The sequence below is a fragment of the Danio aesculapii genome, chromosome 14 (assembly GCF_903798145.1).
Source record: "Danio aesculapii chromosome 14, fDanAes4.1, whole genome shotgun sequence".
Taxonomy (NCBI): Eukaryota; Metazoa; Chordata; class Actinopteri; order Cypriniformes; family Danionidae; genus Danio; species Danio aesculapii.
In genome coordinates, this window is record NC_079448.1 from 36,146,323 (window position 1) to 36,162,643 (window position 16,321).

General features: G+C 33.9%; 1 protein-coding gene across 1 annotated transcript; it reads right to left on the reverse strand.

Moving 5' to 3' along the window:
- Nucleotides 1-230: 230 nt before the first annotated feature.
- itk (IL2 inducible T cell kinase) lies at nt 231-16,321 on the reverse strand. The gene is made up of 17 exons (XM_056471924.1): nt 16,096-16,321; nt 15,882-15,986; nt 15,159-15,240; nt 14,214-14,336; nt 14,016-14,047; nt 13,027-13,178; nt 11,550-11,615; nt 10,030-10,084; nt 9,286-9,365; nt 9,052-9,197; nt 8,780-8,854; nt 6,438-6,606; nt 6,132-6,348; nt 5,982-6,046; nt 4,808-4,926; nt 1,335-1,492; nt 231-975 (listed from the first exon to the last, which is right to left on the reverse strand). The coding sequence occupies exons 1-17, from the start codon at nt 16,231-16,233 to the stop codon at nt 907-909; spliced, it is 1,851 nt and encodes a 616-aa protein (XP_056327899.1). The 5' UTR covers nt 16,234-16,321; the 3' UTR covers nt 231-906.

The window sequence follows — 16,321 nt, forward strand, 5'->3', positions numbered from 1 at the left end:
GGTGCACACAAGGCCCCAGGCTGCATGTACATGGCACACACTGGCATGCTAGTGTTTCTATTCTGTGCCGTTGTCACAGTAACCAGTGAAGGCATTTGTGCACCAATCAGCAGTAACAGCAGGTCTGCATCATGTGATTATATGTTCATGCCAGTTATAATAAACAGTCTGTGCATTTGGATAGTAAAGTAGCTTTAATGTAATCATATTTCATAAACAATTCAGCTCGAATAGGGTATTGTTAACATTCACATCATTTGGAAATTGCACATAAAACTCTATGCACACAAACAAACCCACTACTAAATAAATCAGTAACCTACAAAGATAAAAATGTGACATTTTACTTAAAACATTGCAATTAGAATAGTTAACATTGTAATTACACACTTGTACTGGTGTAAAATTAAAATTTAACAAACATGGCTCGTGTGTGCCTCCTAAGGGACAGATTTGAGATTGCAGAAAACATGCATAAAACTATATCTGTGAAATAAATAAAGTATAAAAATAAATACAATATGTGATTTGTACAATATACAGTATTTTCAATTTAAAGGGATAGTTCACACAGAAAAATGAAATTCGCTCCTTAATTACTTTGTCCTTACAAACATTACAAACTGTACAGTTGATTTTTGGTGGCTTGATTTTTGTAATGACAGGTCAACATCTCTAAACAGGCTACTGTATATTTGATTTGAGCTGTAGCTGGAGGAACATTACAAGTATTATTATTTTTTACACTTTATTACATAGGATTCAAACATTTTCCCAAAAACGTACCTTTATGTTCCGCCATAAATAGCTAACAGGTTTGCGTTGATATAAGGTCATTAAAAAGTGTTCCTTTTAAGTGAACTATCCCTTTTATTAAGCAAAAAGAGAAAGGTGTGATGATCAGGATCAAGGTTCTTGATCAAGGCAGGCCAGTTCATGCAGGAGAAGTGCAAATGAGGGTCGATCCTCAGGTTTCTGTTAAACAAACATTGTTGTGTTTATGATGCTGTGGCAATAATGACAGTAACAACATTCATAGGTAAATACCTGAATAAACATATTAGGATACAGAAACATCACCTGCTGCAAATTACATGGAAAACAAAAGTAAAAACTGTAAACTATAAAAAAACACACAACATAATCCATATTTGAAGCTCAGAGAGGAACTCAAATGGGAACATGACTGACTTCCTCAGATTGATTAACAGGATATCTTTCCTTGTGTGGTATGACAAGATTTACTGAAACAGTATCTTTTGTTGAGATGATTTCAGTTTATGATGTTTGTGCTGATATAAAGGGACTAAGCCTGAATGTTTGGCTGAACTCACCTCTTTCCAGCTCCACTGCATTAACCCGTACACACTCTGAGGACAGAGCCGTGGTTTCAGGAGTCTATGTCCTGCATTTAGGGTCTCCACTACTTCTGAATTGCTACGGTTGTCGTAGGGTGTGCGTCCCTCACTGTACACCTCCCACATGAACACACCTGCAAACAGATGATTAGGTCAAACCTGAGTGTTGACTGATTGGTGCAGTGGGTTATTTCTGAGAAACACTGCTGATTTATAAAACTGACACCTAAACTGTCACACCCCAACCCAAAGGAAATCACACCCCTAGTTCCACCCCTATCTCAAACAGGGACCTTCTTGCTAACCACTGTGCTGTCTCTGAGTAATTAGGAAACTACATTACCCATGATGCTGTACAAAAATTTTTACCAATCAGATAGATGGTGCCAGCAAAGGCCTTTAGCCCTGCCTACTCTCATGAAGCACCATAAATGACATAAGCTCCATACACTCTTAAAATACATAAATATTTATGCATATTTTATATAAAAAATATTTTTTTTCTACTGATAATATCAGTAACTATAAATAAACAATGAAAAGGGCACAAAATATACAAGAAAAAAGTTTGAGTTCTATTTCCAGACAAACACTGACACAAAACTGCCTTTTTACTATTTCTAACACAACAACAGCATATCTTGGTTCATATTACCTGGCCTAATCTGTAGATCAAATGTTCACTCATTTACATAGCCAGGACTATATTGTGTGTTCATGATGGATCGTCGGTCGGCCATGTTAAAGAGCATTATGAAAACATGGAAACAGAACTGAACAAAACTTGCATATTTTGCTGCTCAGAGAGCTACGAATGTGGGCCACTTTAGGCACTAATGCGGCACTGGTGGTTTTCCTTTGACCCAGACAAAATGAATGTGAGCCTGAAGTGACCCACATGTACAATGGCAAAAGGGGGCCAAAGATTCCAATTCATATATGGGCCGTTTAAGGCAAAGATTTGGCACTTATGGCAAAATGTAATCTGAATGTGAGCCTAATGTGGCCCATGTGGAAAATGGTAAATTTGGCCCAAGTGACCAAGGACAAATATGGGCCACAGTTGGCAAAAATGTGGCATGGTCATTTAAGGGTAACCCAAAGTGGCTCACATGTGTAGGTGCAAATGTGGCCCAGTTATCTTAAGACATATTTCCCCTGGCAAATATTCGACACCGTAAGCTCTGGCTAATGCGGCTATGAGCCTATAGTGGCCCAGAGAAGATATGGACAATTTGGCCCAGTTATCTTAAAACATATGTAGGCCACTTTTGGCAAATATTCAGCACAGTAAGCTCTGGCTAATGTGGCTGTGAGCCTAAAGTGGCCCAGATGAGATTTGGAAAGTATGGACGAGTATCTCTGGCTAAAGATGGTGTGAGCTCAAAGTAGCAGAGGTAAGATTTTGGTAAAAATAAAGTACAGTGATCATTTGATAATTATAGGGGTCAAACCATAACTCTTTGACATGGACATGGGTAGTAAATTCGTGGCCCAGATCTGGCAAACAGGAGCAGACCACCTTGGAGCCATCATTTCATTCTGTATGTCGTCCAGATGTAAGTGTCTGGTGTAGGCCGGATCTGGGCCAGAATAAAAGCAAACTGTGGCCCAGAATAGGGTCAGTTCTGGTTCATTTGTGGTATTCCTATGGCTTAATTGTGGCAAACAGATCTGGCAAACAGGAGCAGACCGCTTATGTGCCATCATTCCATGCGGAATGAGGGCCTGATGTAAGTGTCTGGTATGGGCTGGATTTGAGCCACATGAATTTCGCTAACTGGGTGATTACTGCTGTCGAAAATGATCAATGTACTATCAGTCAGAGACTAATAAAACATTTAAAGTATTAAAAGTACCCAAAAAAGCCAAAAGTTACAACAAATTAAGCAGAATAGAGCCTGTTAATGTCAAGATATTAAGATATTTGATATTTTTCTGCTTACTAAGTTGTTCTCTATATATACCACAGGAAAAAGTGTGAAAGCTGCAAGTAAATAAGCTGAACAATATACTTTGTAGTATATTACTGTGCAATCCAATGCTGGTGTTTACATCAGAGTATCTCCATCATGACATACAGGAAACTGACGAAATCTTGACGCAAGGCAAAACTCTACTGCTGCCTTCACATGCTATTGGATTAATCATGAATATGAGATTTCTAATAGGAATTTGGACACACCTGGGCTAGCTAATCAAGCTCTTACTATGCTTTTCTTGAAACATCCTTGCAGGTGTGTTGAGGCAAGTTGGAGCTAAAATCCGCAGGACACCAGCCCTTAAGGACTGAGTTTGGACACCCCTGCTCTAAAGTATTTACAACTGAAACAATCTGAGAAAAATTCAATACTCAAGTGGAGGAATGGAGGAAACCATTGCTGTTACTGATATTTATTTTTATTATTTTTAAATATTTTTTACCACAGCAATTATATTGTCATTTATGCATATCTAAATAACTATTTGAGGCATACTGTAGTTTTACACAATGAAAATTCCAGCTGCAAGGCGGCACAGTGGGTAGCGCTGTCGCCTCACAGCAAGAAGGTCACTGGTTCGAGCCTCGGCTGAGTCAGTTGGCATTTCTGTGTGGAGTTTGCATGTTCTCCCCGTGTTCGCATGGGTTTTCTCCGGGTGCTCTGGTTTCCCCCACAGTCCAAAGACATGTGCTGTAGGTGAATTGTGTAAGCTAAATTGTCCGTAGTTTGTGTGTGAATGAGAGTGTATGGGTGTTTTCCAGTGATGGCTTGCAGCTGAAAGGGCATCCGCTGCGTAAAACATGTGCTGGATAAGTTGGCGGTTCATTCCGCTGTGGCGAACCCAGATTAATAAAGGGAAATAAGCCGGAAAAAAAAAAATGAATAAATAAATATTTTCCCTCCCAATTTCTGTTTAACAGAGATATTTTTTTCAACGTATTTCTAAACATAATAGTTTTAATAAATCATTTCTTTGTCACGATGACAGTACAAAATATTTTACTAGATATTTTTCAAGATACTAGTATTCAGCGTAAAGTGTCATTTAAAGGCTTAACTAGGTTAGTTAGAGTAATTAGGCAAGTCATTGTATAACGATAGTTTGTTCTGTAGACTATCGAAAAATATTGCTTAAGCGGCCTAATAATTTGGTCATTAAAATCAATTTAAAAAACATTAAAAGCTGCTTTATTCTAGCCGAAGTAAAACAAATAAGACTTTCTCCAGAAGAAAAAATATTATCACACATACTGGGAAAATGTTATTGCTCTGTTAAACATCATTTGGGAAATATTTGAAAAAGAAAAGAAAAATCACAACAGAGCTTTTGACTTCAACTATATATATATATATATATACACAGCAAGCACTTACAAAGCAGTTTTTTTAACATGTTGATTTCAGCAGCGTTGCACAGAAATCCCTAATTACCTCATTTCTGATAAACATGGATGAATATGGACTCACCAAATGACCACACATCTGATTTGCTGCTGTACTTCCCAAATTTGATCACCTCTGGAGAAGACCACCTGACTGGAAATTTGGATCCATGAGAACTTGTATACTGGTCATCCAGGACAAACCTGCAGATACAGGGCTCTTTAAAAAGTGCCTCGTTTCAAAGCAGCTTCAGTAATAATCACGACAATAAAAGATTCAGTCAAGCAAAGTTCATCAAATACACTCACAAAACGTTTTTATAAATCAGCTTGTTTAAACTACTTATTTAAAATGTATTAAGTAAATTGGTAACACTTTACAATAACAGTACATGAATAATGGCGCATTAATATGTAAACTAAACATTACTTTATTATGAACAAATGATAAGGCACGCGCTAATCATGAACTAAATTAACATGAATCACATAAGTTCATGTGTGAATAACAGCTACCTTAATTACTGGTGAGAAAATGTTATTAATTAATGTATTAATTAACATTCAAGTTTAAGCTAAATGTAACCAAAATGAATTCATGAGCTGTTAATGTATGATTATGTCATGACTTTACTTGGAGGGGCACATCATCATAAACTCATCCTTAAACAACTCCTGTGTTTAAATTGTTCATGTTGATGTTAACAGAACCCTTTTCTATTGTTATTCAGTGGAAACGCACTAGACAGATGTGCATAAGGAGTTCATGAGTAGTTAAGAATGGGTTAATGATGATGTGCCCCTCCAAGTAAAGTCATGACATAATTGTACATTAACATATTATGAGTTCATGATGGTTGAATTAAGCATAAACTGTGGTAATTATTACATTAATTAATAAACAATCATGTACGAACAAGTAATTAAGGAGACCGTTATTCACACATGAACTCATGATAGTTAAAGTTCATGATTAGTGCATGCATTAGTTAATCATTAGTTCATAATAAAGTAATGCTTAGTTTTCATATTACCATATCATTATTCATGTACTGTTATTTTAAACTGTTACCAGTAAATTAAATTGACTTGTGTTTGGACTACATGAATGAATTGTGTAGAACTCTATGTTTTTTAGAGGTGCTGCTATTATTCAATTAAATGTTTGATTCTGTTTAACTATGCAAAGTTCATTTATTATAAAAATAGTTGAAGCAATTATTGAACTGAACTAAAACTTCTCTGTCATTTTCACTCGCCTTGTCATTCCGAAATCTGCTATCTTCACCACATTATCTTCAGAAACCAAACAGTTTCTTGCAGCCTATTAAACAGAAGAATGTAAGAACAACTGCACAAACGTTTGCAAGAAACTGACTGATAAAACTCCCTGTTTATAGCCTACTTACCAAGTCTCTGTGGATAAAGTTGGAGCTTTCCAGGTAGGCCATCCCTTCACTTACATCCAAACACATCTCCAGCAGAGCCTCTTGGGAAAGATTGCCTTTTTTGGCCCGCAAGAACTCCGTAAGGCAGCCATTTTCCATGAATTCGAATACCAGGTATATGGGTGAACGCTGAGTGACCACACCATACAACTGCACCAGCCTATTGTGGGATAGTTTCCTGTGGAGAAAGACAACGTGGGAGCAATAAATTCACACGTTTTTATTCTCAGGATATTTTTGAGGTGTACATAAACTGTAGTTACTCACATCATAACTTGTGCTTCTTCTTTGAATTCCTCCTCTGACATAAATCCCTCACGAACCGTCTTAACTGCCACATCCCTGTCTTGCCAACTTCCCTTCAACACCAAGCCAAACTGCCCACTGCCCAGTTCCACACTTAATTTTACTTCATCAGGGTGAATCTCCCATTTATCTGTAACAAAAAAAAATGGAAACAAACTTATTCTGGCTTGTACTTTCAATTAATAAAACAATAGGTGATCATACAAAATTGTATTTGCTAACAAACGGGAAAAAAACTAGTGGTAAGAAGGACAGTGACAAAATATTTAGATTTATATTGACAATGAATTGGAATTTCTGACTGCACTGTAATCTTTTTACTAATCTTGTTCTAAATATGACCGATAATATGATAATATGATAAATATGCCTTTGTGATGGTTCTTCACGAGTCTCTTGTTTGTTCTGAACAGTTAAATTGACCGCTGCTCTTCAAAAAACTTCTCCATCTCTTGCAGATTCTTCAGCTTTCCAGCATCTTCTGCAGATTGAACTCTTTCCAGCAGTGACTGTGTGATTGTGAGATTCATTTTTTCACTCAGTGGATGATCGAGGGACTCAAACACTACTGTTAAAAAGTTACTGATGCTCCAGAGGGAAAAACGAGGCATTAAGAGCCGAAGAGTGAAAACTAATAGAATCTGAAGATCAAGTTAAATTGTATTTAATTTGTGTTCCAGGATGAATCCAAGTATTTTCGGTTATTTCCGAAGGGCAGTACTAAATGACAAAAAGAAGATATTTCAACAAAATAAGAAAAAATTGGACGTCTTCATCCTGTTTAAAAGTTTGTAATGCCTCCTGTTTCCTTCTGGAGCATCAGTGAGCATTTACACTTCCTGACAAAAGTCTTGTCCTTGATCCCAGTTGTAAGAGCAACAAATAATAACTTGACTTCTAGTTAAGTTCTACTCTCAGTAGTGATTATTAAACCACACTGAACTGAGCTAAACTGAACTGAACTTAAACACTACAAATTGAACTACACTGTTCCTATTTACTATGACCTTTTATGTAAAGCTGCTTTGACACAATCTACATTGTATAAGCGCTATACAAATAAAGGTGAATTGAATTGAATTGAATAGTTGATCATTTGGAAAAGTGGCAGAAGGTTGTTTTTTTTGATGAATCATCTGTTTAACTGCATCCCATCATCACAAATACTGCAGAAAACCTATTGTAGGCTACATAGACCCAAGATTCTCACAGAAATCAGTCAAGTTTCATTCCATATAAAAGTTCCTAAAAGCAAAGAAGGCCAAGGTGCTCCAGGATTGGCCAGCCAATCACCAGATAAGAACATTATTGAGCATGTCTGGGGTAAGATGAAGGAGGAGGCATTAAAGATGAATCCAAAGATTCTTGATGAACTCTAGGAGTCCTGAAAAAAACTCTTTGCCATTCCAGATGACTTTATTAATAAGTTATTTGAGTCATTGCAGAGATGTATGGATGTAGTCCTCCAAGCTCAAGGGAGTCATACACAATATTAATTCTGTTTCCACTGCACCATGATGATTTTATATTCTATACTGTACATTATTTCTGTTAAGTGACAAGACTTTTGTCTAAGCAAAGTCAGACCTTACTGTCCTAATTAAATAATCAATAATCAAGGCATGATAATATTTTATTTTGGTAAAATAAGCATAATCTAGAGGCCTTTGCCTTTCATATCAGCTATATTTGATACCAAATGATCAACTAGAAGTCAAATTATTATTTGTTGTTCCTAGTGCTTATAGGATACACAATCATACAAAAGATGCTGTAAAACAGAAGAATCTTCAGAAAATGTAAGAGCAGCAGTCAGTTTAACTTTTCAGAACAAACAACAGACAACAGAACAACCATCACAAAGCAGAAAATGTACTCGTAGATCATCAGGAAACCACACACAGTATTGGAAAGGAAGATTATGTAAACTTTTGGAGGGGCGCTATTTGAATAATTTCGCAAAATATTTGTCTAGTGATCTATATAAACATATTTTATGTAATATATCTTACTTTAAATTATACTAGATAAAAATAAGCATTTTGTATTATCACTTTGATTTCATTAAAATTATTCACATGTAACAAATTCTTTAACAAATAATTTGGTAAAAATATTTTTATGTTTATAAAAGATGTATGTCACAAACAACTGCACCTTTATTTTTATATATTTTTTAAATATTTTATTTACTTGCATTTATTTATTATTTGAATTTAAAATACATTCATCATATCATCAAAAAATAAAGCTTCTGTATGTATACAGTGTTATGAAATAAAAAAAAAAACAGCTGAATTTACCTGATGACAACTCCTTGATCCTTGCAGAGTGTGGAACATTTCTAGACACACAATGCCTCAGTCTGGTGATCAAACCTTTCACAAAAACAGGCACAAGAACAAGAGAAGACTCTAATTCACTATTCTTCTTGTGGTCCAACTTTCATATATAAAAACACTTTATTACAATGCCTCTAACAAACTAGGGAACCAACAAAAAGCATCAAAATTTGTATAACGAATGTTATTAGCACGCAATATACAGTAAAAGCATCTCTTCATATAAAGTTTACCTGCCGGATTGTGTTGGTGGTAGCGGATGAGCTCTGGAATGGTGGGGAACAAATATTTCTCAGCTAAGTAATACAAGACTTTTTCACCTTCACTCTGTACTTTGATCTGGTAGTGCTTAACTTGAGGACATTTCTCTCCATTAGACCTGCAGATGAGCGAACGTCAGAACATCAAGATATATTTCGAGATATTTCTTCCTAAGTGATTGTAAAGAAGACTTTTGCAGTATTTACCCTGAAACTCTGGTGAATATGGACACAGTGTAAACACCTGCATGCTTAGAATTACGGACCATGAAACCCCCATCCTTGTTCTAAAATTAAAAGCATAACGTTAACCATAAACTCATGTGAATATCAATAGTTACTAATATGACTACACTGTAAAAAATTATATGATCAATTAGTCCTGACGGCATATGTTTTTAGGCCTTCGTAACTTATTAAACTAAGTTAATCATGTTCTAACTTAATTTTATAAGTTACACAAGCTGTTTTAAGTCAGTTTAACATAATATATGTTCAATGGACTCGTAAGGTAATTTGATTTAGCTTAAAACTTTAGGGCAACCAGGATTTTTTTTTCAGTGTACAATAAATGAGAAGGTCTACAAAAAATATCATGACATTTGTTGCACTAGAAACATTTAGTAACTGTCTCAAACGTCACATGTATGTCATGTCTTATATTTAAAAGACAACATGTGAAACTGCCATGACAGGAAACACACCAGCCACATTCTGGTTAAAGGACTGTTGATTTCTGTTTGAACTCTGCAAAGCGCCTGCAGATGCTGCTCTTGCAGGTTTGCAAAAGAACCCCAACAATCTGCAGTGCCAAAAACTGTGAAAATGCACTGAAGTGACGTACAGATTTTGACTAAGTGTTTAACAAAGTCGAAGTTTATGGTTATCTGACTTTAAGACATGGAAACATTCGTTGATATGAACGCAACAAGACTGCTGTTTGTTTTTTACCTCTTGCATTAATAAGTCCTCTGCCTCCGTTCGATTTATGTCCTTATTGTACCATCTGTATATAAAACCACAATGCATTAGAAAACCAAAATCAATGCAGTACACTAAAATTAAATAAAAATCATTGGACTTACTTCATTTTTTTAAAGGTGAGTGGTTGCAAACTATTAAAAGGGCTGAATTTAAACAAACAAATTAAGTTGAACATTTTACTTGTTTAAATACAGTTCGCACTGCAATGTAAAAAGTGATTCGTTACTTAATTGCTTTAAAAGCAACAAGTTGACATTACAAAAATAAAGTAAACCCATTGTAACTCAGAACTGTTAAGTTGACTTTATTTTTATAATTATGCTAATTGTTCTTACCTTTTTAAAGTCAACTAATCCCCTTTTATAGTGTCAGACTATTTTAGCACGCATGTTTTCAAATAATTATTGTAATTATTACAATATTACATATTTGGTCTATAAAATCTACAATTATAGCCTGTATTAAATTTAGAAGACACACTGTAGTCTGGAAGAGCAGATTTATTTTAGTTACTGTATTTCATTTTGCTAGATACAGAAAAGCTGGGGAAAAAACAAATAAAATAAAGGTGTATTGGGGAAAAAGTGATTAGTTTACTTTTATTTAAAATAAGTGATTACAATTTGCATAATTATAAGAATTAAGTCAACTTAACCATTCCAGGTTACAATGGGTTTACTTACGTTAATTTGTAAAGTCAACTTGTTGCTGTTAAGGCAATTGGTTTACTCTCTTTAAGTAACTAATCACTTTTTATAGTGTGTATGAAATGCTGGGTTTCACACAATTTCTTCACGTTGTCCAAATTCAAATTGATTAATAGGATAGGGTAAACTTTATTTGACCCCTAGAGGAAATTTGTCTTGGGCAAAAAGGTGCTACAACATTGCTCTAAACACACAATAAAATAAATAAAACAAACAAAACAGTTAAGAACAAACAGTTAAGAACATACATTGTGTACAAAATAAGACCATATATAACATATAAACATGAAATATATAAAGCACAGAACAGAGTCAGGTGCTAATGTACTACAGGTGCATTGTTCTTGGTAGAGTTCAACAGTTTTATCGAGGTAGGAACAAACGAAAGCTTCAATCTTTTGTCTACACATTGGCATTCTCAGTCTTTTTCCTAACAACTGATATTCCTGTAACAGCTGATATTCACTGAAAAGAGGATGTTTGGAATCAGCACTAATATTTATTGCTCTTCTGATTAAGTTCACTTAATTGTTTTTACAAATTTAAGTGGATTGAACATAAAACAATTAATTTGCCCCTAAAAAAAATCTCAGGAATTGTTTTGATTCAGCTCATTTTAAATAAGTAGTTTGAACAAACAGCAAAAATGTATTTAATGAGTGCATTTAAATTGTTTGCAACCACCTTAAAAAAAGTTAGTAAATCCAATGAATCATTTTTAGTGTATTAAATCATTCAAATAAAAAGGTTAGATTCTGTAACACATGGAAAAGAACTTACTCAAATTTCTCAATGTTGTTTGATAGTTTTTCTGTAACGTATATGCATGGCACTGAACCAACATTTCTGTATTAGGAGAGAAAAAAAACGTTAAAAACTTAAAAGTTATTCAAAACTGTTTCCACCCTTCTTCCATGCTCATTATTATGCAAAGCTTTAGCAAGTATCCTATAAATGTGTCTAGCCATCATTGTTTATAGTCTGCCTGTATAATGAAGGTCTTATTTAATTACCAACCCTGGCCATTACTGAATAATTGTCCAATCATACAGATGTTTTGTTGTTGTTGTTTATTTATAGGTTATTAAATTTACATTTCTATGAGTGTTTTGGTCAAATATCAGCAGCATGAGTCACTGCTAAAATAGATAATACATATTTAAAGGTTTCTAGTGCTTTTTTCAAATGTAAAGAATTACATGAGAGATTTGGTGCTCATATTTAAACTACAAATGTGTTTCGTTTTTTGACATATCATTGTCACAGCTCCAAACATTTTAAACTGTTAAAAAGTTCAGCAGTTCAAATCAGTTAACTGTTGAATACAATGTAAATCATATATGTTTCATCATGTAATTTAATTATGTAATTCACTGTAAATGGTGAGGATTTTTAATTGATTTAGAATCTTGGTCTAGTTCATATTAAGAGTTCAGATGCAGAAACCTCTAAATGTCAATTGAAATAGTCTTCTAAAATTAGCATTTTATCAGGCTCCTGTGTGTAGGTTCAGTAATTTCACTTTTATGTAAAAGATGAAAGTTCTTTTCATGCTCTTTAATGTGAAATAACTCAACGTAACAAACGAGGCTATCTATCTATCTATCTATCTATCTATCTATCTATCTATCTATCTATCTATCTATCTATCTATCTATCTATCTATCTATCTATCTATCTATCTATCTATCTATCTATCTATCAATCAATCAAACAATCAGTCCGTCCGTCCGTCCGTCCGTCCGTCCGTCCGTCCGTCCATCCATCCATCCATCCATCCATCCATCCATCCATCCATCCATCCATCCATCTATCTATCTATCTATCTATCTATCTATCTATCTATCTATCTATCTATCTATCTATCTATCTATCTATCAGAATAGTTATTGTTTGAGACTGTATTCATGCCTGTGAGAATTCATGTTGGAAATGATGTGGCATTTTGATTATTGATATTGTTTGGCAAAGCGTAAAAAACAAACTGCCAAACAAAAAAACCATCCATTTTACTGTATTAAACTTCACTGTAAAAAAAGTTGACAACTTAACATTTTAAGGCAACAAAATTCAGAACATTTTTGAGTTTCCTCAACATAAATCGAGTCAAGTGCAGTAATTGCGTTGAAAGTTGCCTTAAATTTTTAAGTTGAGTCAACAGTTTTTTTACAGTGTTCGGAATTTGCAGTGGAGGTATTTTTATAGGTCATTATACTAAATATAGCTTACAACAATACAAAAAATGACAGATATTTACCCATCTTTGTCTTTCACTGTCCACCAGTTGGGTTCGGAACAATCAACGATAAAATACTCTTCATCTTTTTGCAGAGGCAGATCTGTGTGTTCTTTAGGGGTGAAATTCCTCAAAGCCACAACAATCCTCTCCTCTGGCTCTGAGGATCGGCGCTAGAGGAGTAAAAGACAGCTCTGTTAACAGCATTTCTTAAACATAAACTATGGTCTATTATGTAGTAGACATTGAAAAAAACTATAAAACTTGTACAGTGTCCATATAATCTACTAACACTAAATTATGCATGATGCGATAACCCTAAATCAAACCCCAATTTTAACCGTTATTCAATTAAAGATTATTTATATAACGCTTTTTACAATAATTCGTTTCAAAGCAGCTTTACAAAAGGTGCACTAACTACATTACTGCATTACAATCAAAATCAGAAAAGGTAAGGTTATTAGTTACCATAACTTTAATAGTAACTACGAATTTTAAGTAATTAACTAGTAACTAATAGCTTTCAACAGTTAAAATTTATGTTATATAAACATAGTTAACCTGCATTTATATACTATATAGGTGATGTGTACATGTTCAATCCATTTTATAACCATAAATTCAACATGTATACATTACACTCTTCAAAACATTTCCCAGAAACTCTCTAAAGCTGAAATTTGAGGATTTTTGTAGCATATTTCAATCATTCAGAATAGCAAAGTTAAATTACTATAAACATTTGTGCTTTTTATCCAAAGAGTACTGATAATCAGTCTAATAGCAGTTTGGAATAATACATAATAATACATAACTGTTTAATACACTGTTGTGTTTCTATACACTAAATCAATATAAACAATTAACAAAAAGTTTTAGCCTTTATACTAAATTAATATCACTCAGTATGTAATGACAAAGACTAACACTGTAAAATAGAGTGCAAGCCTATAAATAAAACATATTCATAAAGATGAAAGTAAGAAATAAAAGACTGAATGACAAACCGATGGATCCGGCGTTGGCGGAAGAGGTTTGGCTGTGGAATGAGATGAAATACATTTGTGAAACTGATGAAAATGGATTTATTGTTTGTCATACTGCACATTATACTTATTGCATTTACAGACTCTACATTAGAGTGATAAAGAGATTTCATATGAAGTTGTTTTATGTATAGCAAAACATTAAAACAAAGTGTGCACCTCCATTGGGATAGTATTCGCTGCATCCCGTCGCCAGCTTCTCTGTCTGCTGACAACATCTCCATTTTCCTTCTACCCAGAAGTCCGGATGGTATTTCAGGAATAAGCTGTTATTTTGTATGGCTTCATTGGTGGAAGAACATATTACATAAACAAATTATTTACATGTATAGTTGAAGTCAAAATGATTAGCCCTCCTGTGAATCTTTTTTCTTTTTTAAATATTTCCCAAATGACGGTTAACAGAGCAAGGATTTTTTTCACAGTAATTCCTATAATATATTTTCTTCTGGAGAAAGTCTTATTTGTTTTATTTCAGCTAGAATAAAAGCAGTTTTCTTTTTAATTTTAATCCATTTTAAGGTCAAAATTATAAGCCCCCTTAAGCAATGTTTTTCGATTCTCTACAGAATAAACCACTGTTTTACAGTGATTTGCCTAATTACCCTAACCTGTCCATTTAATCTAATTAATCTAGTTAAGCCTTTAAATGGCACTTTAAGCTGAATACTAATATTTTGATAAATATCTAGTCAAATATTACTGTCATCATGGCAAAGATAGAATTAATCAGTTATTAGAGATGAGTTATTAAAACTATTATGCTTAGAAATGTGTTGAAAAAATATTTCCGTTAAACAGAAATACAGGGGGGCTAATATAATTCAGTGAATTTTTCAAATATACTGGAAAAAAGGTTAACTAGTTCATAGTCCCCTATAGGTAATATTTTTATTTCTTTATTTAAAATGAAATAAATTAGACATGTTGATGATTATGTTTACAAATGATAGATATGTTTATTTACAGTTTTATTTTGCATAATGCAATGACAATAAAGAAAAACAATAAATTAATTATTTTATCAACCAGTGCATCAATCGACTGAAAATGCATTGTATTTTATTTCTTTAGGCCGTGTAGAGTTTTCAAACAGCTGCTCACCTTCCTTTAAAGCTTTGACCCATTTTAACCTGCAGTCGTTGTCTGGAGCAAACACATACAGATAGTAGCTGTCATGGATGATCTGTCAACAAACAATAACAACCAAATGAGCTAATTAATCTTTTAAGCAGTTCTGTATATACAGTTGCAGTCAAAATTATCCTGTGACTTTTTTCAAAAATTTCCTGAATGATGTTCAGCAGAGCAAAGAATTTTTCACAGTAATTCCTATAATAGTTTTTCTTCTGGGGAACGTTTGATTTGTTTTATTTCGGCTAGAATAAAAGCAATTTTTAATTTAGGTCAACATGTTTAGGTCAATATTATTAGCCCCCTTAAGCATTATTTTTTTCGATTGTCTACAGAACACTGTTAGACAATGATTTGCCTAATTACTCTAACTTACTAATTTACTAATTAACATAGTTAAGCCTTTAAGCTGAATACGATCTTGAAATATATCTAGTAAAATATTATGTACTGTCATCATGGCAAAGATAAAAAAAAATTGTTATTAAAACTATTATGTTTAGAAATGTGTTGAAAAAACACATTCTCTCCGTTAAACAGAAATTGGTTAAAAAATAAACAGGGGGGCTAAAAGTTCTGACTTCAGCTGTATATAATATATACGTGTGATGTTGATGCTATATACAGGTTCTTATATGTATGAGAAGTTGGACTCCGACAAAGATATTAAACAAACCCCCACTTGATACTCACCTGGAAAGGATACTTGTAATCGCAGGGAATGGGAACATCACTGCGCACAATCTCCACACACTTTATATGAGATAGCTCGATGCAGCCTTTTTGAGTTGGCTTTTTCTAAAATTACAATTTACATGTTATTAAACTGTGCATTCATTTTTGTTTTAAATAGTGTGACATTGCACATATTAAACATTGAAGAATGATAATTAAAGTGAATACATACCCCGGGACGTTGTTCAAAGTAAGCCAGATCCTGTGTATTCAGTATGAATGTCCTCTCTTTGTAATTGCACGGTGATGTTCTTCTCTTCTGCTGTGACTTCTTGTACAGCGTCTCCTTTAGGATGACCCTTGGGTACATGGTGAATTTGGGATATTTAATCACCACGTAGAAGGTTGACTCATGGCAAATGAGGTGTAAAAATCATTATACACTTGCGGAGCTTACA